Source organism: Puntigrus tetrazona, chromosome 19, assembly GCF_018831695.1.
Source record: "Puntigrus tetrazona isolate hp1 chromosome 19, ASM1883169v1, whole genome shotgun sequence".
Lineage (NCBI taxonomy): Eukaryota > Metazoa > Chordata > Actinopteri > Cypriniformes > Cyprinidae > Puntigrus > Puntigrus tetrazona.
In genome coordinates this window covers 9,555,634-9,578,724 of record NC_056717.1, presented here as the reverse complement: position 1 = coordinate 9,578,724, position 23,091 = coordinate 9,555,634, and the positions used below count along the sequence as shown (strand labels likewise).

The following is a 23,091-nucleotide window of genomic DNA, read 5'->3' as shown; positions in this document are numbered from 1 at the left end:
TTGTGAAAACCAAAACCAAAATATGAACCTTTCATAACCCATAATAAGGGCACTCTAAGCCTTGATAAGATGTAGCTGTGGTTGCTAGGCACGTGCACATTAATATTGCCACACGGAACAACAATAATTACTGTATATGTCAAAATCTAATAGTAGCCAATATATTTTATAATTTCTGTCCACATCCATATCCCTTCTAGCAATAACCAGGCCCAGAATTCAAAAACACTGGCCTATAGGTTCTCTAAGTCCTGCTTGAGAGCCGATAATCTATCATGTTTCAACAATAAACTAACAGGGTTATCTGTGAACCAGATAAGGTGTATGCCGTTTTCACACTGATTCAAACTGGGATAGTTTATCCAAAACTTTAAGTTCTCTCATGAATTACTCGCCCCCATGCCCTCAGACCTGTAAGACCTTTGTTCCTCTTCATATTACAAATTAAGATATTTTTTTAATGCATTTCCAGACTGCAAGGATCCTTACACAATGAAAGGCTCAGAAATGTAGAATCGGTAAAAGAATCCAAGTGAAATCAGTGGCTCAACTGTAATTTTAGAAAGCTACGAAATTACTTTTAGTGTGCTAAGAAATACACTTTATTCAACAGTTCGTCTCCTCCGCATCAGCCTTTAGCTCCATTTTGGAGAGCATCATATACGTAAACAACGTATGCACGCAAAGTGATTATTTTTGTTTTCTTTTTTGTTTTTGTAGCTTCAAAAACTTATGGTTGAGCCACTGATGTCAGATGGATTATTTTAATGATGTCCTCACAACGTGTCTTGAATGCAGGGATCCTTGCAGTCCGTGGAGGGTCAGAGAGCTAGGAATGCATCAAAAATATCTTTATTTCTGAGCCTTTTCTTTGGCCACAATATATGGCTTGATTTTATTTATTATACTATTAATTTTTTTAACTGATGACAAAAAGGACTGTATTTGTAATAAAACCTGGTTAATGGACAAAATAAACAAGGCGATTATGCTATACATAATTATAGTTACAATACTATATATATATATATATATATATATATATATATATATATATATATACAGCGAATACATCCAAAATAAGTGACATCGGTAGGATTTCAGTAAAATAAACATTATTAATAATAATAAAAACAGATTTTAGTTTCCCAGAAATTGTTTGTTTTATTTTACATGATTTCTTTTAGATAAATCAGGTTCGTTTAATAGATTGTCTGTTCTTCCTATATAGGCTAAAAACTCTGAGTAACATGGAAAGCATGAAATGAAATGAAAAGTAATAAATATTTGAAGAAAAATTAATCGAGATCATCAAACATAATAAACAGGAACAGAGTGCACGCAAACACACTGTAAATTTATGAATATGCCTGCCCATGTATTTTATTTGTCATTTCCCCTTTGTAGCAAAAAAAAAAAAAAAAAAAAAGCTTTGATGATAATAATGAAACCATGACTTCTGAAAGAACAGGAAGTGCTTGTTAGCAATGATTTGTGTTTGCTGCATTATGTTGATCTCAAAGTGCAGTTTGAAGAGGTGGTCTTGTCCACAGACTCCATTATCAAATAAAAATAAAAAGACTTGAAGAGCCTTGACATCATTTATGGACCAATACAAAGGACCACTGGATACAGATTCAGTCGAGACGTCCATTGCCTCCTAGTATTTAACGCTGCTTGGAAACGTTTTACTTTGTGCCTGGTGACCTTACCTTCGATGATTAAACCGAAAATTCGGTGTACGAGACATCTCTGCGTTTCTATTGAATTGCACTACTGAAGGGAAAAAATATCGAAGGGTTTTTAAGCTATTCATTTCTAAAAACTGATCAATGTAGCTTAGTTTTCGCTGCATTTTGTCATTTACAGGACACGAGAAGAAGTAAACAACTACATACCGAGCACAACAAAGGGGCCTGACCACAGGAGAGGCGGCATAATCGGAAGCACAGCTGGTCTGGAGCTAAAACTCACCACTAACTTTAGCCCCAAGCTTTTAGATAGAAAGTACATCCCTCGAGTGTAGACAGCCCTTGACAACTGTTGTCATGGGAACCGCCAATCAGACTGCAGGACGGACTTGTTTTGCCACTATCATCTCAATATACAGTCCAGCCTCATAGACTCGAACCCATTAAGACCTCAAACCCATTAAAACCCAGATTCAGATTTCAGCTGAGCCTCAACGGGAATGTTCTTGTTTGCAAATAAGTCGGCATGATCTATGTAATTAGGCCTTAAGTAGTTTATTAAGTAGATAAGTGGTGTTTTTTATTCACAGCAGAAGAATATTGTTTATTTTGGACATGTTGCATTGATGTGCAATTGTATTTCTGATCTGATGTCATGAGTATTGCTATACGTATCTGAAATGAAAGGAAAAAAATCGAACAAACGAACAACAACCGCCATGTTTACAATAATCCCCTGCTCGGGTAATGGGAAAAGAGCCCCAAACAGGGTCAAAGTGCACAATAAAGCAGTTTGTCACCTTTAGAAAGTGGTTTGTTGCCCTCTACTGTTGCGTTTACCACACAACATCTGCAGAAAAAAAAACATTGACTGTACTGATAATTTTGTTCAAAATTGAGATTTAGAGAGTTTTTAGAGAGAATGTAGAGAGAAATTTGTGATTACTAAAAGGATTTTTAATAACATTACAGGCGATTATGTATGAACTGTTAAAGAAATGTAGCAGGGACGGTTTTATTGAGCTGTTGAAAGTGATGTTTTTCTGCCCTCTTGTGGACAACCGCAGTTTTGTCTCTTTCCCTCTACTTGACTAGTTTCGGGACAAGCGCTTCCTTTGCAAAAACATGAATTTATTCATTCCTACATCCAAACATCCAGCAACCCCAGAAACCCAACGACAGGCCTCCGGGTAGACGCCATATTGAATTTAACGCGGGTAAAAACAAACAAGACTTTACAAAGCTGACGACTTAAACCCCATAACTTTTGTCATTTGCATGATCCATCTGTTCTTAAATAAATAACGGTTCATTAAACGCACTGCAAGCTTCTAAGCCTCGTTTTAAACGAAATAGAGGACAATGGTCTGTTCCTTCATATGTGTGTCACAAAAACATTATGCGGCTGTTATTGAAGGTTAAATATTAAAGCATGAATAAGCAGATATGTTTGCATTATCTTAAAAATTAAACATCTCATGTAATTAGCAAATAATGTTAATTTGTCGGTGTTATTAACATCTTCACATATAATAGGCCCATTATTTTTTATTTTATGGTATCTAATGTGTAAAGCAATGTGCAATGAAATCAAATGCAATTTGAAATACTTAAATTTGATGCTTTATTTATTTATTGGCAATTTGGTTCTTATTTTAAAAAAAATCATGCACACCAATCATTCTTCAGAGGAAGGCAGTACAGTCAGTTTTGCACAAGACAAAAGAACAGGCCTGTATACCATTGCAGTGCATGTCTATTTATAAGTGTATGCGTGTGTATTTTCTTTTAATTTATGGACAAACAGAAGCAATCCTTCCAAAAACCCTGATATGACTTCAGTACCTTCATATTTAAAGTCTCCTGGGGTTATTAACAATATATCATAAATTAATTTACAACGCTTTAAGACGTCAAAATAAATGTGCAGCTGAAAAATACGAACATGAAAAGAAAGCAACATTTGACACTGAAAAATAAAATAATTATTAATAATATAAATCATAACTTTATAACAATAGAGCCTATTTTAATAGATAAGAGGATCAACTGAGATTCGGATATACAGCATGTACATGAACGTATCCTACAAAAGTCACTTCCTATATAAAAGAGAGAACTGGCTTCCCCCTTTGGGCCGTCACCATCTCCGGTAAATGTTATTGACTATGTACATCAGGTCCAAGACGCATATTGCTCAGATAGCGGAGATTTGTTTGGCACAGCCGATCACTCCTTTAAGAAACACTACAGCTTTCAGCTTCCGCTCTTAAAAAACACCCTCATCTTTGACTAAAATCTCAAAAACACTGCCATCAGACAGGAAAAATATATTTATCTGTAAGTACTTTCCGTAATCATCTAAAACGGCATTTGTTTGGACCATGTCACGATCACAGCAGCAATTTTAACAAAACAATAAGAAAAAACATTTGGTAAGACTCGATCTTGAATTGTTTGCGGAGGTTGAACGAATCTACAGTCTCTTGGTCTTCCAGCAATCGACTAGTACTTCCTAAAAGGGGAGAATAAGGATGCCTATACACATTTAGGCTGAGCATTCAGCAGCTATTTACATACAATTGAGCTCCATTGAAAAATGTACATTCAGGCCTTGTGCCTTTGAGTGATCGAAGCAGCCTTGCGATATCTTTTTCACGCCGTCGTTTCATTCCGTGTCGACTTGGATTCATTTGAAAAACGCTGGTCAAAGTAAATTTAAAGCGTAACTACATTCCAAAGCTTTAAATCACAGAAGAAACCTTTTTCCTGAGAAGGCTGGTGCTTAAGGACTCATGCTGGAAGAGGGACCTCTGGACCTCTGGCACTTTTTATAATTGGAAAAGAAGAGGTATTGAAGGAACGTTACAAAGCTAACAAAATTGGGCTCATTTTTCGTACGGTATGTGACATAAGCGTATTTTCGACCGGCACCTTCGTGACAGGTGAGCGTTCTTAACAGAAGGACAGTCTTCGGATCCTACACCTCTTTGATAGTCCGTTCGGAGGGTTTGTAGTTGGAAGAACTGGTGTTGGACATGTAGACGGAGTGGGTCCGGCGGTGCAGACGGGCACGTTTGGTGGTCAGGTTGCGCCTGCTGTTGCTGATGATGTCATTGATGAACTTCTTGCAGTCCACGCAGACCTCCATGCTGCTCCAGTCCTCGGTGAACTGCTCCGGCAGCTCCAGCTCGTCTTTGGAGGACGAGCGCTCGGCGTGCTTTGATGATCTGAGAGAGGAATCATCGCAAGAAATAATCTTACTGCCAGCCATTACCGTAGTACAGCTCAGAAGTACACAAACTTGTTTGATTTTAAGTTAATATTTCAATAACTTGATGACACGATGCAGGTAAAACTTTTTCTAGTAAAGGTTTTATTTGAGTTATTTATATAAACTTATTTATTTAAATTTATATAAGGCTGCGTGAGGATTAATGAACCGAGGATTGTTCAGTAGATAACATTTAACTTTGCATCTGAAATTTAAAAAGTGACCTCAAGCAGCTTTTTATAGTTGTGTCTCGGTCTACTCTATATTCTTGTGGTTCAGGTAAAATATAACATCATTTAATAATAATATTTGTTTGATCTCTAACTATACAAAATAAGACAGAAACATTGTCATTGTGATTTACCATTTTGTATTGTAAATTTTTTAAAAAGTAATATGTGATAATATGCATTTTTTTTATTTTACACCACTAAGTTATAATACCAATATGCACATCCTAAATTTTTCACTTTCAAACATTTACACCAGGGTTATTATATTTAGCTAAAACCATGATAAATAATTTATTTATTATTTAAACATATGTTTGACCAATTATTTAAAATAATTATTTTAAAAAGTTAACTGAAATGCAATATTTTATAAAAAAAAAAAAAAAAAAAAAAAAAAAAAAAAAATTATATATATTTTCTTTGCATACAAAAAGTCTTCTCGTCGCTTCGTAATATCACGGTTGAACCACTGAAAACAGATGGAGCACCTCGACTGTGGGAATTGTTTGGCAGTCAATGGGACAGTGAAGAAGAACAAAGCTTTAACAGGTTTGGAATGACATGGGAGTAAGTGATTAACGATAACATTTTCATTTTGGAGTGGAGCAAACCTTTAATGTTTAATGTTCTCAAACCTCTGCGATCTGTGAAGCTCACCTGGACATTGTGCGCTGAAGGCTGTGGCGCTTGTGGCTGGATGTGGAGGAGGGCTTCTCTGTTGCGGCTGACACTGAAGACTCCTTTTTGGGCAGGATGCTGGGGCCCAGAGAGGAGATGGGCAAGCTGGCATGGGGCTTGGATGGTAACTTCATCTGAGCAAAGTGAAAAATGCACACCATTTAATTTAAAGAAATTAATACTTTTATTAACTTGCTCAAAAGTCAGTGTTTGTAGTGCTACGAAATATTTCTATTTTAAATAAAAAGCTATTTACTTCAGCTTTCTATTCATTGCATATATTAAGCAGCTCTGTTTTAAACAATGATAATAATCGCAGGAATAAAATACATTGATGTTTTACTGTATTTCTGATCAAATAAATACAGCCTCGTTGAACATAATGTAAAGATGGTACATTTACCTTCTTACAGCACTGTGAACAAACAGGCCTGTGAAAAGAAAAGAAGAAAAAGTATGATATTCCACAGCACATCACTACTTTTCTTTTCTTTATTTAAATAACAATAAATAATATAAATAACCCACCCACCTTTTACAAAACTGGCAGGTGTAGGACCAGGTGAAGAGAGAGAACTTCTTCGTCCGACATGAGAAGCAAAGCTGAGAGGAAATGTCACACAATTAAATACTTACATACCCCTAGCATTTTCAAAACCTAGTGAACTGCCTATACAGACAGCTTTTATATATATATAAATATATAAATATGAGAGAGAGAGAGAGAGAGAGAGAGAGAGAGAGAGACAGAGAGACAGAGAGACAGAGAGAGACAGAGAGACAGAGAGAGAGAGAGAGAGAGAGAGAGAGAGACAAAGAGAGAGACAGAGAGAGAGAGAGAGAGAGAGAGAGAGAGAGACAGAGAGAGAGAGAGAGAGAGAGAGAGAGACAGAGAGAGAGAGAGAGACAGAGACAGAGAGAGAGAGAGAGAGAGAGAGAGAGAGAGAGAGACAGAGACACAGAGACAGAGAGAGAGAGACAGAGAGAGAGAGAGAGAGAGAGAGAGAGAGAGAGAGAGAGAGAGAGAGAGAGAGAGAGAGAGAGAGACAGAGACAAAGAGACAGAGAGACAGAGAGAGAGAGACACACAGAGACAGAGAGAGAGAGAGAGAGAGAGAGAGAGAGAGAGAGAGAGAGAGAGAGAGAGAGAGAGAGAGACAGAGAGAGAGAGAGAGAGAGAGACAGAGACAGAGACAGAGAGAGATATATATAGAGAGAGAGAGAGAGAGAGAGAGAGAGAGAGAGAGAGAGAGAAAGAGGCAGAGACTGACAGAGAGAGAGATATAAGAGAGAGAAGAGAGACCAGAGACAGAGACAGAGAGAGATATATATATAGAGAGAGAGAGAGAGAGAGAGAGAGAAGAGAGACAGAGAGAGAGACAGAGAGATATATATATATAGAGAGAGAGAGAGAGAGAGAGAGAGAGAGAAAGGGCAGTGACTGAAGATGAACTTTACCTTTCCTTTCTTTAGCTTATAGACGTCTTTATACTGCTGGAACTTCTCCAGCTCTGCTTTAACAAGAACCTGTCTGATATGCATCACCTCCTCTACGGTTAAAGTCAGGCACTCGACGGGGTAGCAGAACTCCTCCTGAAACAAACACATGGCTTTCAGAAACCGTCTAAGCATACACCGCATATTTAAACATGCCATGCTGTCACACCCGAGAATGAGGGATGGAAAAAACATTACATGCTACATCACGATAATGGCTGTACCTTCTGCCAAACAAAACACACAACAAAACCTACAACACAATGGCAATGGAGACAGAGCTGAACATTTAATTCATTTACGAGGAATGTTAAGTTGTCCGTTTATGTTGTTATGCATGTTTCACCTCCATATAAGGATGAGTAAAAATGTTCATGCTCTGTGCTAAAACAATGCACGGCGCCCCAGGACTAGTCCTTACCCAACTTTAAAGGTCACACTGATTCAAGCACACATAAAAGCCAATACATATCTCTAATACTTACCTTCAACCACCTCAACTATTATTGAAAAGACATGTGAACTACATAATAAGAGACTCATATTGGCTTTTATGCCCCTTGCTACCCAGCGTTAGTATCAGTAATATGTAGTTTGATGGGACGTACCACACGACCGCTGCCTAGTGCGCGAGCCTGGCCAAAGAAAACAACATTGGGGTTTTTGGTTTTTTTGCTGGAAAATATCTGCTGTATAGTTTCATTTACAAAAACAAAAATTGTCACCGATGCACCCTAAATGTCATAACAATTGTATTTAAAAAAGTATTAAAAAAAGGAAATGGTACAGAATAAAAAAAATAGGTATTATAAAAAAAGAAAGCAAAAAAGGAAAAAACTTTACTGAGAATTATTTTTAAAAACCAAGAAATATCATTAATTGTACCAATGATACATAATAAATAAAAAAAAACAAAATGAGGCATCACTCTCTATTGTTATTTCAAATATAATATATTTATTGTGATTATTATTTATCCAATTTGACCTGCTATCTTTGCACTATCCCCTACTTAAACCTTCTTATCTATATCTTTCTTATCTAAATCTAACATTGTTTGAATGATGCACATAACTTGTGCATTATTCAAAAAGGAGGAAGTATGTTGAGAGAATCTGTTTTTCCACCCTGATGACGGTTATCTGAGCTGGTTTATGTGTGGGCCGTTTCCTTCAGCAGCTCTCCCTACTGGCCATGCAACGCTGTGCAACACACACATGAAGCAACCGCCCTGCTGGAAGACCAATAAAGCCACTGCGCACAAAACAGCGATGAAATGACTCCAACATAACGAATCTGTGAGGATGTGGAATATGGTGTGCTTTACCTTGTTGTCCGAATAGAGCTTCAGCGTAAGGCAGGAAAGGAAAGCAAAGCGGTTACAGCTCTCTATCTATACTGTAATAAACGCTTCTAGATAGCGAGTGATACTGTAGTTTTAAGAATCATTTTCCTGTAAGCGCTCTATGTTTACCAATTTTACAACCGTTCAAAGACCTCAGACGTTTTTGCAATAGTCCTTTTAGGCCAAACACAGTCATGACTAAATCTGAAGTAAAAAAAGCTTCATGTAAGATTCAGCCAAAAATGAGCTGGAAATCTGTGCTAAATCTATCAAAACGATAGATTTAGCACAGATTTTAAGATATTCGAGTCGTTATTCGTATTTCCTTGTATTGTCAATGTGCGAATGGCATTAAAAACTGCTGTATGCCATAGATTAGCCTTTATTCAGGCTTCTGGATTGAAAATGAAAGCACAGGTTCTTTATATCTCTCTCTCCCCAGTAAAGACCTTGCAGTGCTGCAGCACTAGACAGAATCCTGAGAATCTAATTATACTTTCACAAGACTCAGGACAGTTAAGTGTGACCGCAGCCTGCAGCCAATTGACCGCTCGACACTAAATTACCCTCATTTACTGTCCCGGGATTTGTTCAACAAGGAAAAACAACTTTGGTTTTTTTTGTTGCAGTTACCAGAGATTTGGAGTTCTGGCGAGACGGAGGTGGGAAAAGCCGAGCGTTGGTGGGATCTTCTTTCTCTATGGAGTGCCTCCTTTGTGCAGCGATGCGTTTGTCAGGTTGAGGGGTGGAAGATATGGGCAGGAACTGCGGAGGAGCTAGGAAAGGACGAAAATCGAGATGACGAAGCACTGGAGAGTCGGTGACAGCTTTTTCTGGATATTTCAAGACGGGTCTTACTTTTTTTGGCCGTGACGGACTCTGGAGACGTGTCTTCAACCAGTGAGGCAGATATGCTGGAGCTGCTGTCAGACTTCCGGGTGCTTTGTTCCTCCTACAGTGGAAAAAAAAGAAAAAGAGGCGATTAACAATAGTATTTTGTCTTTTCGACAGCGTTTTTGCAACACAGAAGATATAAAAGACACTCACGTCCGAGTCAGAGCTATCCAGCTCGGCCAGCGTAGGCGCTTTGAGCAACCTCTTTCTCTGGGACAGCGGCTGACCTCCGGCTACACCGTTGACGGGGCTCCGAGCGGGCGACGTGCCGTTGGCCAGGGACAGTGTGCTGACCGCCAACTTTCGGGGTCCATCGGGGATGTCTGTGTGTGGGTGGACATCATGGACATAATTCGCTTTGTTTACACTCCACCCAACTACGAACTGTTTACAAGCCCACAGATCTAGATTACGGACAGCATTGTTAAATTGGAACGGCTGAAACTGGATCTCCTTGTTTCTATACTGGTTGCCACAGTAACGACTTAAGCATCTGCGTGACGCTAAGAAACGTTTCTCCTCAACAGCTGGTTTTGTCCATTATCGCAATCTCACTGTGGTTACTGTATTATATATTCATGGATATACTGTGAAAAAGGGTTCGCTCACTTGTTTTAAGTGACTACAAATGCCACTTTGTTTAATAATTGGTGAATTTAGACACATCTAGTAACACAATACATTTCTCAAATGACAAAAAAAAAAAAAAAAGATACTTTAAATCCAATCTGATTTTTGACATTTAGGCTCAAAAATATCTGTGTGTTTTTTGTGAAGACTACCACCGAACAGATTAGAGTTGCACACACCAAAACAATAATGGCTTTCCTGAACAAGACACATGTCATAAATTATTGCGTTCAGATTATGCACGGCAGAATATAGTGATGAAATTACATAACACTGATGTCCACAGAAATGAAAATAGTATAATTCAATAAAGTTAGCAGAAGTATAAATAAATGATTCTTCAAAAGATTCGTATACTGCAAACAAATAAATAAAAAAGTCAAATATTATAATGTATCGTTTATCATTGGTCTTCAGAAATCATTCTAATATGCTTTTGCATTATTATCAATGTTGAAAACTGTATGATGAAAAAAAAATTTCACATAACTATTTTTATTAAATTAAGGTCTGATATACTTCAGATAACATACCGATCCTTCCTACATTAATAAAACAAATGTACTATGCTAAAAATCAATACTCCTGGTCTGAGGCTGAGGCTGAAGTGAGATATTTATAGCACTTAGATGGACAGAGCATAAAAATAAACATTGCAGCATATTAAATATTGATGCCTGCAGACCCAGAGTTACATAAACCTTCTTAAACTAGACTAATCCTCATTCACAAATGAATTCTGCGAGCTCTGCTGTTCACCCACGCGGTTTGTGTTTGATTCGTACTCGAGCTCTCAGAACCCAGGCGTTTCTCTCACACTGGGCTCGGAGGCGCGAGGGAGCGATGTGAAAGTCATGCTTGCGTCAGGAATACTTTACCTGAGCTTCGGAACAAGTCCTGTGGGGTGCTCATACTTTTGCCTGCGCCTAGAAAGGAACATATTCTTCAATATGATCCCAAGAGCACAAAACAGGCCTTTCTATAGCTGACATATTCACAACGTAAGCCGATGTACTAGTGCGAACTACGCTTGGGTAAAGCAATCAGCAGCTCTGTGACACCGGCACACAGAAACACAAGCATGGTGCAGCCACACAGAAGCAGCAGGATTAGTGGGATATTATGGAGGTGGAAGGAACAGTGCGGTAAAGCAGCAGGAGGACACATTGGACACTGGAAGCTGATACTTAGAGTAAAAACCACAAATCTTAGCGTATGACTTTTTTTATACAACCAAAGGGAAAGGGAAGGAAATACAGTCCGCTTAATGGGCTTTATTCGTTAAACACTGACAGTGATTAAATCTGCATTGCTTCCAATTTGAATAAAAGCTGAGCTGGCTCACAGTCATGTCTTCGGAAACAGCCAACTCTCATTGGAGAAGAATTAGTTTAAGTTGTTGGAAATTGCTGTCAGTGTGAACACCCCTAAAATAAAGGGTTTTAAAACTTGCCATCGAATTAAATACGGTATATACTATGACCAAAGTCTATTAGGATCTTAAGAATTACAATAAGAACCAGGGCATGAGAGGGCAAGTTTAAGAAGTCCATAATCCATCTTACTCTCTTCCATTTACAGGCCACAGAAAGTCTATCCAACTAATCTTAACAATCGCCACCATATATATTAATGTGGGCTACAAACATAGACAGAGAATCTAAAATTTAATGGAAAATAAATTAAAAGTTATCCTGAAACTGGAATAAAGTATGCAATTTTGAAAACCTAAAATATTTTTAGTAATTTTGTCATGTCCATTAAATTTGCATTTTTAATATTTCTATTTAGCATTCATTTGTTATTTCAGTTTAGTACTAAATTTAATTCATTTTTTTTAAGTTTAGGTCTTAAAATCATTAAAAACCGGTATTATATTTATTTTTATTTTTTGAATGAATTTATTTAACTTTATATTTTATTCAATTGTTTTTGTTTATCTATCTATCATAAAATGGACAACTATATAATTCTGTTTTTAAAAATTACAACACTCTCTCTGACGGGTCGGAATAGTCTGAATATAAATAAATAAAAGTCTGTGCCCATCATATCACTACGTGATTTTCTAAAATATTCTGACTGTTCAAAATCTTCACTGTCGACTTGTCCAGAATGAAAATCTGGGTAAAAATCTGTGCAAAAAGATGTGTGCCATATTGCAACCTTTAACTAAATAAGTAATTCAATCCACAGACATGCAGTCTTGTCAATGCAAGAGGGATTTCTTTAAGTCTGGAGGCACTGCCTTGTCCCCTTCCTCCTCACCAGAGGAGCGTGACATGAGGGTAGGTGCGACTACAGGGGTCTGGCACAAACACAGAAGCCAAGGGGTCAGTGAGCTGACAGCGGTAAAGCCACAAAGAAGTCTTTACCTGATGAGTCAAAACTGACAGACATGCTAAGTGGGCGCATTACTGTGAGAAAGGGGCAGAGGTTATGGATGAAGAGAGAGGGAGGAGAAGATAAATAAAGCCATGGGTTAAAACAAGGCATTAAATGTAAACGCATTTAATGTTAGATATAAAGAATGCTGCTCTGTAACTCCATTAATAAACAGAAACACAATTAAACAACAGGTAATTTCTTTTAGGATCAAGAAAGAATAAATGTTTTTCATACTAAACAACCGCTGTAAAACTTACAAAGCTACAGTAAAATTCATATTTCAAAACGGAGGACTGATGAAGCTTTCTGACAACATATAATGCGTATCACATTCACACGACCAATGGAATACAATTAACATTTTTTAAAAAAGCTTTAGGATCAAGATTGAAAAAAATCTATTTATTCCTATAATACATACAATATGCATTTATGTTAATCTGCTTTACGTTTTAACGTTTTAGGGAATGCAGAAACTGAACTTTGACTCTTTAGGTAGCTGGAGGAAACAACAGACTCTATTCACCACACAAACTGATAATACATACGTGCAAACCTTAAGCTTTATTAAGTCTGCTGCAACCGACTCAAATCTGGGACATTTATCCATCATGGATCAGTCCGATATAATGATGGTCAGATTTGTGCTTGTGTAACTGTACAATCATCCACACAAACCGCCTCAAGGTCTTCACGTACAAGTGCGTGTTCGACTTTAAACCTCACGATCTTTAACTATCGTGAGGCAAAATACCATCACGAGACCGAATCTCGAGGCAAATCCACTGTAAAGATTGTGTACTTTCTCCATAACCTTGAGAATAAATGTCAATGGCATTGATGTACAGTACAAGAATCAAAGGGCGTGTAACAATGTGGATGTACTGTATGTTTTTAAAAACATACAAGGTGAGAAATGTAATTAGAGATTTTACGGCTGTAAATAAAATGTGCGACACAGACACTGTTAGTGAACAAATGGTTGAGTGTAGCACAAGCAGCCATGCATGAGACTGACACACCATCACACATCTGCACATGACCGTCTGACATGACCTGACGTCAGTCTCTAACATCCACACATACTTACCTTCTTCCATACGACCGATACACTTGATATATAGGTTAACTAACACGACATGAAGCTGGCTTCGTGTATAAATACAGGTTATTTAAAAAGGAACAATGTATACCAAATATAAATAGAGCACATTTGGAAAAATATCGGTGTACAGGATAATACACATAGACGAGGTGTCTAGAGTTAAAAAATTAACACTAGCAGTCAAAAACTGGGACTTACTTGAACAATTTGGTTAAATTGGATTAAAATATAATTTATATTATTGTACAATGATGACAAAAGTGTATAGTAATAATAACAATGATAAAGTAGTAGTAGTAGCAGTAGTAGTATAAACAATTTTTAAATGATGTGCAGTATTTTCCACATTTAAAACCTTTTGATTATGCATAAATGTTTATTTTTATATTTCTTATTTTTAAAAACCTGTCTACATAAGATTTAAAAAAAGATTAATAAACATTATTATTAGGTATTATTATTATACAATGAGAACAACACGTATGTGTTGAAATATATATACACACATATATAAAAATACATATATAAAAATATATATTTACTTATTTCTTTTACATTTACGGATCACATACACAATTCCAGTGTGTTACAATAACTATTATTATTGTAAAAGTGTTCTAATTATACTAGTAGATAGTTGAGCACATATCCCTAAATTTTTTGACTGCTACTGTATATACAGTATAAAAAAAAGAAGAAGTATATTTTGATATTTGCCCAGCTTAGAATTTTAGGTAAATGATGTGCATGACTGAATAAGAGTCTGTGCGTTTACGCAAGCAAGTGTGATAACGTGCACTAACCGAGTCGACTCCTTCGGATCATATCGGGTGAAACGGGCCTGAGCTTTCTCTCCGACCGGATCTCTTCCAGGATACGTTCATGAAGACTGGGAGGTCTTGTAGGATGAGGCTTGAGCTTACGAGCAGAAACCTTAAAGCGCATTCAAAACACATGCACAACGATTAACAGGTCTGTGCTAATAGGTGACATTTGTATGAATTGATGAGCATCATTTTAAAAATACTCCAGCTCACATATGACCAAAGGTAAGCGTGTTTGTGTGTGCTGTAATGCTCACAGGATTCAGCGGGGGTCTGGAGCGAATGAACTCCAGTATGATCTCGTGAGCGCTCTTCTTTAACCTCGGAGGAATGTCACCATTGACCTACAGCAGAAAGAAGGCAAAGCAGGGGTTAAATCTTTGAACTGTTGCCTTTGAACTAAAACCTAAAATCGGTGTCATTTGGAAAAAACGCAAAGGACGCATTTTAAACGGGTGTCCTGTCTAAAGAATGCATCAAAATAATATCAATGACGGCTACATGTTAATGCATTAATAACTGGAGGCAAAGGTGTGGTGGGTGAACAAAAACCAACCTATTACCTCACTACAGTTACAAACCGTATCATGCAAGGTGCTGATTCTGACGTGGCATCTCTCTTAAAGTTTTGCAACCTTATAAATCTATTTCTAAACTGTAACCTCAAGCCATCTTGATTTACTGCCTTCAGCGTCATTGACTTGATCCTATAAAAGCTTTTTTTTTAACCTGCACCTTCAGAAATAAGCCTGCTTGATTCCTGATAAGCAAAGTAACCGCTGTCGTGGTTTATGATCTCTGCAACACACAGCAATAAAGGCGAATTGCAATGTCGCGAGAAAAATGACTCATGCCCGTTTGTTCTTGGTGAAATTCAAAAATAGACTCCGATCACAGATGCCGGCATGACCCAATGTAGAATTAATTTAACACATGTGCACGCTCACCATGACTTTGCGAAGTTTGTAGCGTTTGGAGCGGATGTCGTCCATGAGCATCTCATAAGGCGTGAGCTGGTACTCAATGGGTAGAGGGTTATATTGACGCTCCTGGACCTTCTTCAGCTTCACACCGTGTCTCAGGTCCCTCATCACCTGCACCCAAAACCGTGCCTGTGGAAAAAATACACAACACATAGTTAACCGTGACTTTAACCAACAGAATTCATACTTGGATACGCTCCAAAATAGCGGTACGGTCACATATTTTTAAACAAAGTTGTTATTTTTGTTTCCGTTGCACTGTGGTCTATAGGAGGGTCAGAGAGCTCTCAGAATATCTTAATTTTAATTTGGGGTTATCCTTTAAACACTGTTATAGTCAGGGGAAGTGCTCTCACCCAGTCAGCGTTCTGCAGCTCATTCAGGTCTCTAACGGGCTCCTCGGTTTCTCCTTCCATCCTCCGTAAATTCTGAAAAAGACAAAAAAAAAAGATTAGCGTTACTGTAGTTTTGGGCCAGAGGCTGTTCAGATTCTGCAGGTCTAGGAGCAGACATTATAAATGGATAAAAATATCCATCCATCCATCTATCTATCAACTTGAAATTTCTTTGTAGCCGGATATGCACATTGACATAGATTGTCCTCAGTCTGGGGTCAGATAAGAAAAAGTCAATGTCGGTTTATCCATCATGGGTCTGGCTTGCGTGGAAATCGATTCACTCTCATGTGACAGACAGTCCCAGTAAGCCAACACTAAAGCTTGATCAATATGCGGCTAATTCAGTCTTTAAATGCCCACTAACAATAGGTCACTTCCACACGGGGTTGAAGTTGGGACAACGGCATATATGACAGACACTGGTGGCTTCACCTGCACTGGTTAATTACAAAACGTGTCCAGTAAACGCCAGCCCAGAATATATTCTCATCTTGTTTGTTTTGAGTGGTTTGGCATTAATGGCAAAAATAAATGAGATTTACCATCACAAGACAAATGAAATTGTGTATGATTAAATTATGTTTTTCTTTTCAGCATGGCCTTCGAATTACGTAAGTCAGGCTTATGGTCAGAACAATAAATCATTCTTTTGCTGCCGCCTGGATTGCTTATTAAATCTCTTCAGTGAGCTTGCAGACTCCCTCAGAAGAACTCGAAGTGAAGCGGAGACGTGTGTCCCCTCTGGGTTTACCCTGACCTGACGCAGATTTAGCGTGAATGAGCAGAAACACACGTGGCTAATAATATCCCGACAGAAAGAGTCTGATCTCTTAAAGCAAACATGACTGTGCTGCATCTCAAAACGCAAGCCAAAAAGGAACGCTTCATTCATGCGTGAGAAAGAGAAAGAAACACAGATACAGGGGACTGTAGACTCTCTGAATCGTCGGAGCGAGACTTTTCTGTCAATCTGGCGAAGATCAAAAGAACTGCACAACTGATTTTTCCTTCCCCTTTTCACTCGCTCTCTGCACTCCTTTCCTTTAAAGTAGGGCTGCTTATTTAATCCAAAAAAAGTGGAAAAGTGCTACTCTGCAGCGTTTAGTTCTAATCTTGACCTAACAAACCTGTCAGTATTACTAAACTGCATCTTAATTCTTATGTCATTCACAAGTAATACGTACTTCGCTAATGTTATTTCGCACCTTTATGCTAAGATGTGTGAATTAGCATTTATTCACACGGGCCTAAACTGTGGTTCGGGACTGAGCAGACCCGTTCTAAGACCCATGACAGCTGCTGCTGCTTCACATGTGACGTCCACCCAGTGCCACTTGGTGCTGCTGGATTAGGTCTCCTTTTTAAAAAGGGGAGGGGCTACCGTATAGAAAGCAGGTTAACGCAAACTAATGCCTCTGAGAGAAAGAACACATTGAATGGGATAAGGCTCATATTACATGGTGTTCGCATGCCACATGATTAAATGTTACAGCTTAAACAGCCACACTCTGTACTACAGAAGGCTAAACACTGTCTGACTGTGCCAATCACAGGGCAATCTCCTTAAAAACAGCATCTTATGAACCCTGTCAAGTTTAGGGTTATACAACTCGGGCAAAAAAAAAAAAAAAAAAGAGCATTCACATATTTTTGATGAATTCTTAACAGGAACAGTGCTTTTCAAAGCAGCGATAAAATAACACTGTAATATTTATATATAATATATAACAGGCTATTGTATAACAAAAAATATAATAAAAACAAACGTGTCTTGCCTACTAAGCAGCTGCTTAATGCTGCTTAATAATGACATTGGCAGGTAAAATAATTGACAACTGAAATATCAAAGTTAAAAAAAATGCATGTCTTGATGGGAACATTCAGTCTCTGTGTGGTGTTCAAGACACGTTATCTTGTATGAGGGCCAAGTTATATGCAAATATTGTTTTTAAGAGTTAAAGAGTGACAGCGTTTCAATCCTGCAGATGGTGCACATCATAATACTACCATGCCATAAGAAGCAACAACACTTGTTAATAAATTATTGGAACACTTTTTTCTAAAGTTATCCCAATAATACACTACTTACCAACCTATAGTACAGAATCTGCTTTATTCCTTTTCACAAATCACGCAAGTATACAGCTTAAATACACAGAAAATTATAATTCATCCTTAACATCTTTTAACAATAAAACAGCTTTTTAAAAAGCACACTTTTGTGCCAAATTGTTAGTATCTAATTTATTAGTACCTACATTTTTGAAGAAAAAAAACAATCTTTTGAAAAGGCACACTTCTGACACTTTTGTATACAAACATTATTTACCTATACCTCAGAAAATACATATTACTTAACTGTGTGCTTATATATTTAGAAGGCATTATAGAAGGATCTGAAAGCACTTAAATGCTAAAGAGAGATAGAAGTGTATGAGAATGTGTTGGGTAAAAAAGCAGTGGTTTCAATCCACCTCCACAGCCTATTTATGAGTCACTTGTGTTGTCAGCCCACTAACTCCATTCAAGCTGAGAAACACTAACAGAGTCATTCTTTCAGTACTGTATATGCGTACAGCTGTTTTGATGTTTTTTAACCCTTTAAATATATTTATTTTGTGCCTTTAGAGAGTCATTACCTCTTTGGCACTCTTGATCTTCTCCAGGAAGGTGCGTAGCTCCTTGGTCTCTGCGTACAGGGCTCGACATACGGCCTGGTAGTGGTTGGGCACATCTGATGGGCTGGGAAGGTGAGATGTGCACAGCTGGAGAGGAGAAAACAGCGAGATGTACATCATTAAAGGATACGTTTTTGTCAGCACAACCTTGTCAGATAACACTCAGTATTCACACACCTGTAACGGATTTAGAGTTTATAAGACACCAAAAAAAAAAAAAAAAAACACTGAACACTATATTAATATAAATATATTTCTTTTTTTCATTTTTGTATACAATGATGAATTAAAGATGTATTATGTATTCATTGGATGTTATTAGTAATTGATATCATTCACAGTGCTGGCTCATGATGTGATTTTAATGTGACTGAGCTCACATTTTGTATGTTTGAATATATCTGATGAAGCTCATGAGACCAAAATATTTGCCAACAAATTCCTATTACTGATAATTTTTTGCACATGGTAGTGTTAAGGATTATCTTTTTCCATATATATATATATATAACCAAATTCTATCTATCCCTTTAAGCGCCCTCAGCAGTTTTTATATTATTATTTATAATTGTTTCAATAAATAATTTCAATAAATAGAAATGTTTCATGTGTTTTAGTTTTATTGAAAAGAACCTATATATTTAAATGTTAGCTACAATTTAAATAACTATCGTATTATCAAACATCAGTGCCCCTTAGATTAAGGGCAAACTAAATTAATTTTAACCCTTTCCCATTTGAATGTTGCTATAAATACACAGCACACAGAAACGCTCTAAAACATTCCACTGCTTTGGTCCATTCATGAGCAAATTGGTTACAGTACGACTACAAATCATTAGTAATTGTTCTGTTTGTCAACAAGTCTCTTTCCTAAAATAGCTGACTGTGTTTCTGACGACCGAAGTGCATTTAAGGTCTCGTCTAACTCCGTCTGATAAGATAATCCTTGCATCTTTTCCACAGACTTTAAGAAAATCATCTTCCGAATCCGTCTAACAAGTTAACCCTGGCGCTACGCATTATATTTCGGCGCATAGCTGAGAGCCAAACCCAAAAGCTAGCACGCCACAGGCCCGTTTAAAGTTCAGTTTTTCATGTATAATAGTTTGTGCATGACACGTAGTTTAAAAAGCACAATTATGCCGACCAAATACACCTCCAACCGGCTTAATGACATTTTTCCCCACACCTTCCCTTGAGCTCTGCCCTCTTCAGGAATGTCTTACACAGCGTAGATTCACCTGCCCCGTGACGCGCTTGGCTGAGGAATCACGCTTAACAACTGCCTACGACAAGGGAAAGTGAATGCAACTTGGAAAAATAACCCGTTAGACCTGACAGGAGAGAGAAACTAGGCAAAAATGAAAAAAAAAAACATTTAAAAGAAGTATGTGCTACAGGAAGTCGATGAGACACCGGAGGAAGTCCTTTTATTTTCCTCTTCCAAACAAACGGGTTGAGATAAAGAAAGAGGCACGTGCCTTAAAGCTATATTCTGTTCTCGTCCTCTTTATTTCTGCCAATCTTCCTTTGTCTAAATACAGAATTTAAAAGGTTTCGCCAGGTTCAGCTCGGAGAAATCTAATGTCACGGTTCGTTTCTGCGCTCAACCTCAGCGCTAAATTCGGAGGCTGAAAGGAAGGCATGAAAGGACAGACATTATCTAACAAATCCTGAAATGGCCCTGTAGAATAGTACAGAACATACTGTGAATCAAACTGACCGTATGTCGCTCGTTTGTTTGTGATTAAACGGCTTCCGTGGGTGTTTTCATGCCATTCCTTGTTACGATTGAAATTCATGCCAATGTTAGTATCTGTGGTCTCAGTCTGGCCATATTCTTTCCATCAACAGTTCGTAAAGAGCTTCTCTGTTAACATATCCATAAATATGACTATAATAACCGCTGCTGCTAAGTGTCTGAAGGCCTTTATGGAGTCTCAGGGTGATGAGTTACTGGAGTGGGCCTAAGAGAGCAGCATTATGAATGAGAGAGTAACGCTCAGTAAATAACACTGATAACACTTAAGAAAGAGCAGATAAACACAACCCAGGGTCTGGAAGGAAGATCTTGCTTCCCAAGCATCACACTCGTTCAGTATTTTCATATTTTAAAATTTAAAATGAATCGATTCATATATTACTTAATATGTGTGTGTGGATAATTTATTAGTAATAAACTAATTAAATTTAATTACAATTCTATTTTTACATTTATTGTTTCAATTACTGGCAAAATTTGTATAAATAAAAAAAAAATGTGCATTGTGTCCCATAGAATGTATTAAGCATTTAGTAAACAAATAAATCGTTTAAGAAATATTTCATTTTGATTAGATAATATTAATCAACAATTAATCAATTAATAATGTATCATTTTAATTTTGACATTTGACAATTTATCATATAAACAAAATAATTTAAATATTTTATTCATAATACATAAGCTATTTTTATAAAAATTATAAATAAATTTCAATTAAATTACATTAAATTCACTGCATTATTTATTTTTTTTTTATTTAAAATTTTACAGTTTATAGTTTATAGTACATTTTATTATGTAACTAATAAATAAATACATTTATGGGATATAAGCTGAGGATGGTTAAGGATAAATTAAATAAAAATAAAATAAAATAAAAACAACTGATAGGGATATTGGTGGATTTAGTAACCGCCAAAATTGGCAAACACCGACTGACTGTTGTTGGCCAACGTCAATGACGACAAAACAGCCGATGTATAACGCTCTATCAATACTTACGGAAATGATGTCACGGTATCCACGGATGTTGGAGACCTCTGTGGGTTCTTCCTCTCCCTCATCCTCTTCCTCTGTGGCCTCATATCCCTCATCGGGACAGTCTGTTTCTGTGTGTGCCATGTTGGTCATGAGGTCGATGAGCTGCTCCAGAGGAGGGCTGAGCTCTCTCTCCTCATGCTCCTTCAGACCGTAATCCAAAGCCTTGTAGATCATTATACCCAGAGACTCTATGATCTGTAACAATCACAAACACACACAATCAAATTCATTAAGCAAGAATAAATAACTGTAAAGTCATGGCATCAGAAGCAACACGTGCTATGACATAAACCCCTATTTTACAACCCGTATCATGTGCACTAATAAAAGGCATCAGAGATTAGCTCAAAAGAAAGAGAGAGTCAACAACCTCTTGGATAAGCCTCATTACAGTCTTATGACTCTCAGAGGCCAGCATGCTTTAATGGAGGAGGAATTCAGATGTTCACATTCGACAAACAGGGCTCGACAATAATGCTCAGTCGGGACGCTTTTGCATTCATGCCGGCTGTTGCAAATCTTGTCTATAGGAATTATATATTCATTCATGTGTTATTTATGCTAATGACAAATGATAGATTTATTCTAATAATACAAATAATTTAGACACTTTATATAAGGTTGATAAAAATGTCAGCGGCAATAGTCGACATACAGCGACCATCCAGAGTGAAAATGTTGATATTAAATAGTTTAATATTTATATATCTAAAAAAAATCTGACATATACATATACACATACATATACATATACATATATATATATATATATATATATATATAAAAATACATGATTATAATATTACATTATATAATATCAAGTCAATACAGGCTGTTTAAAAGCATCTTCACAATAATGCACAGGAAAATAACAATAATAATGTTGCAAAGTTCTCAAACAAATATAAATCACATATATCATTTATAACATACTTTTAGTTTTTGTACACGTAAGCTAGTGTTGCTGTTTCTTTGGTTTGGTATCCGTAAAGTTCAATAAAAGCTGCAGCGCTCATCAATAAATGATGCACAACAACAAATGATGTGACGCATTATAAGCTATGTGAACTTATCTAAATATAGCAGCAATGTTTAGTTTAAGCCTCGGGGTCAGTGAAAACGAGCATCTTTCAGTGCATCGCATTTCCAGATAAATATGAACCCGCGCAGTATCCCCACCGTGTGTCTGGCTGCTTCTGAGAACAAAGATGCCCTCTGTTATCATATGAGCCATCAAGGACTTGACTGACTGGCCTAGTGTTGTGTCGTACCGGTTCAATTCAATCGTGTCAGGGTAAGTTCATGCAGCAGAAGCGGATGTGCTCGTGAAAAGTGAACCGCTCAGGAGACCGACGCGACCCCGCGGGGCCAACGAGCGATCGATTAAACCTAACTAATACAATTGAGCTGCGAGAACAGTTCACGCAGAGCGAGCAAATTATATTACACGGTTACCGAAAGAGCGAGTGTTAAAACCAACTATTTTTTTCATGCAAACACACCAAAGGTTTGGTCCACCTAGAATCTATTTACAGATTTGTTTTCAACCCTTTGTCAATAAATTAAGACTAGACTCAAACAAAGTATAGAGAATTAATTACGATTATAAAGAAGGTTATGCAAAACACCTTATCAGCAAGGAGATAAAAACCAGCCTAATTACTG

At 37.2% G+C, this 23,091-nt stretch overlaps 1 protein-coding gene across 9 annotated transcripts in view; it reads right to left on the bottom strand.

The window, feature by feature from the left end:
- Positions 1-3,291: 3,291 nt before the first annotated feature.
- The window catches only part of spire1a (spire-type actin nucleation factor 1a), a 36,115-nt gene continuing 16,315 nt past the window's right edge, over positions 3,292-23,091 (bottom strand). Inside the window, exons 3-20 of one of the 9 annotated variants that reach the window (XM_043217598.1) lie at positions 21,388-21,621; positions 18,579-18,704; positions 15,898-15,969; positions 15,506-15,670; positions 14,816-14,902; positions 14,538-14,667; positions 12,617-12,658; positions 11,120-11,167; positions 9,765-9,934; positions 9,576-9,669; positions 9,351-9,493; positions 8,700-8,717; positions 7,981-8,007; positions 7,334-7,468; positions 6,409-6,479; positions 6,280-6,307; positions 5,856-6,010; positions 3,292-4,921 (exon numbers count right to left, since the gene is read on the bottom strand). In XM_043217598.1, coding sequence (XP_043073533.1) covers positions 4,672-4,921; positions 5,856-6,010; positions 6,280-6,307; positions 6,409-6,479; positions 7,334-7,468; positions 7,981-8,007; positions 8,700-8,717; positions 9,351-9,493; positions 9,576-9,669; positions 9,765-9,934; positions 11,120-11,167; positions 12,617-12,658; positions 14,538-14,667; positions 14,816-14,902; positions 15,506-15,670; positions 15,898-15,969; positions 18,579-18,704; positions 21,388-21,621 — 1,995 coding nt within the window. In that variant the 3' untranslated portion in view covers positions 3,292-4,671. The remainder of the gene's footprint in view (positions 4,922-5,855; positions 6,011-6,279; positions 6,308-6,408; positions 6,480-7,333; positions 7,469-7,980; positions 8,008-8,699; positions 8,718-9,350; positions 9,494-9,575; positions 9,670-9,764; positions 9,935-11,119; positions 11,168-12,616; positions 12,659-14,537; positions 14,668-14,815; positions 14,903-15,505; positions 15,671-15,897; positions 15,970-18,578; positions 18,705-21,387; positions 21,622-23,091) is intronic. The other 8 variants (XM_043217600.1, XM_043217599.1, XM_043217604.1 and 5 more) reach the window with 8 other exon arrangements.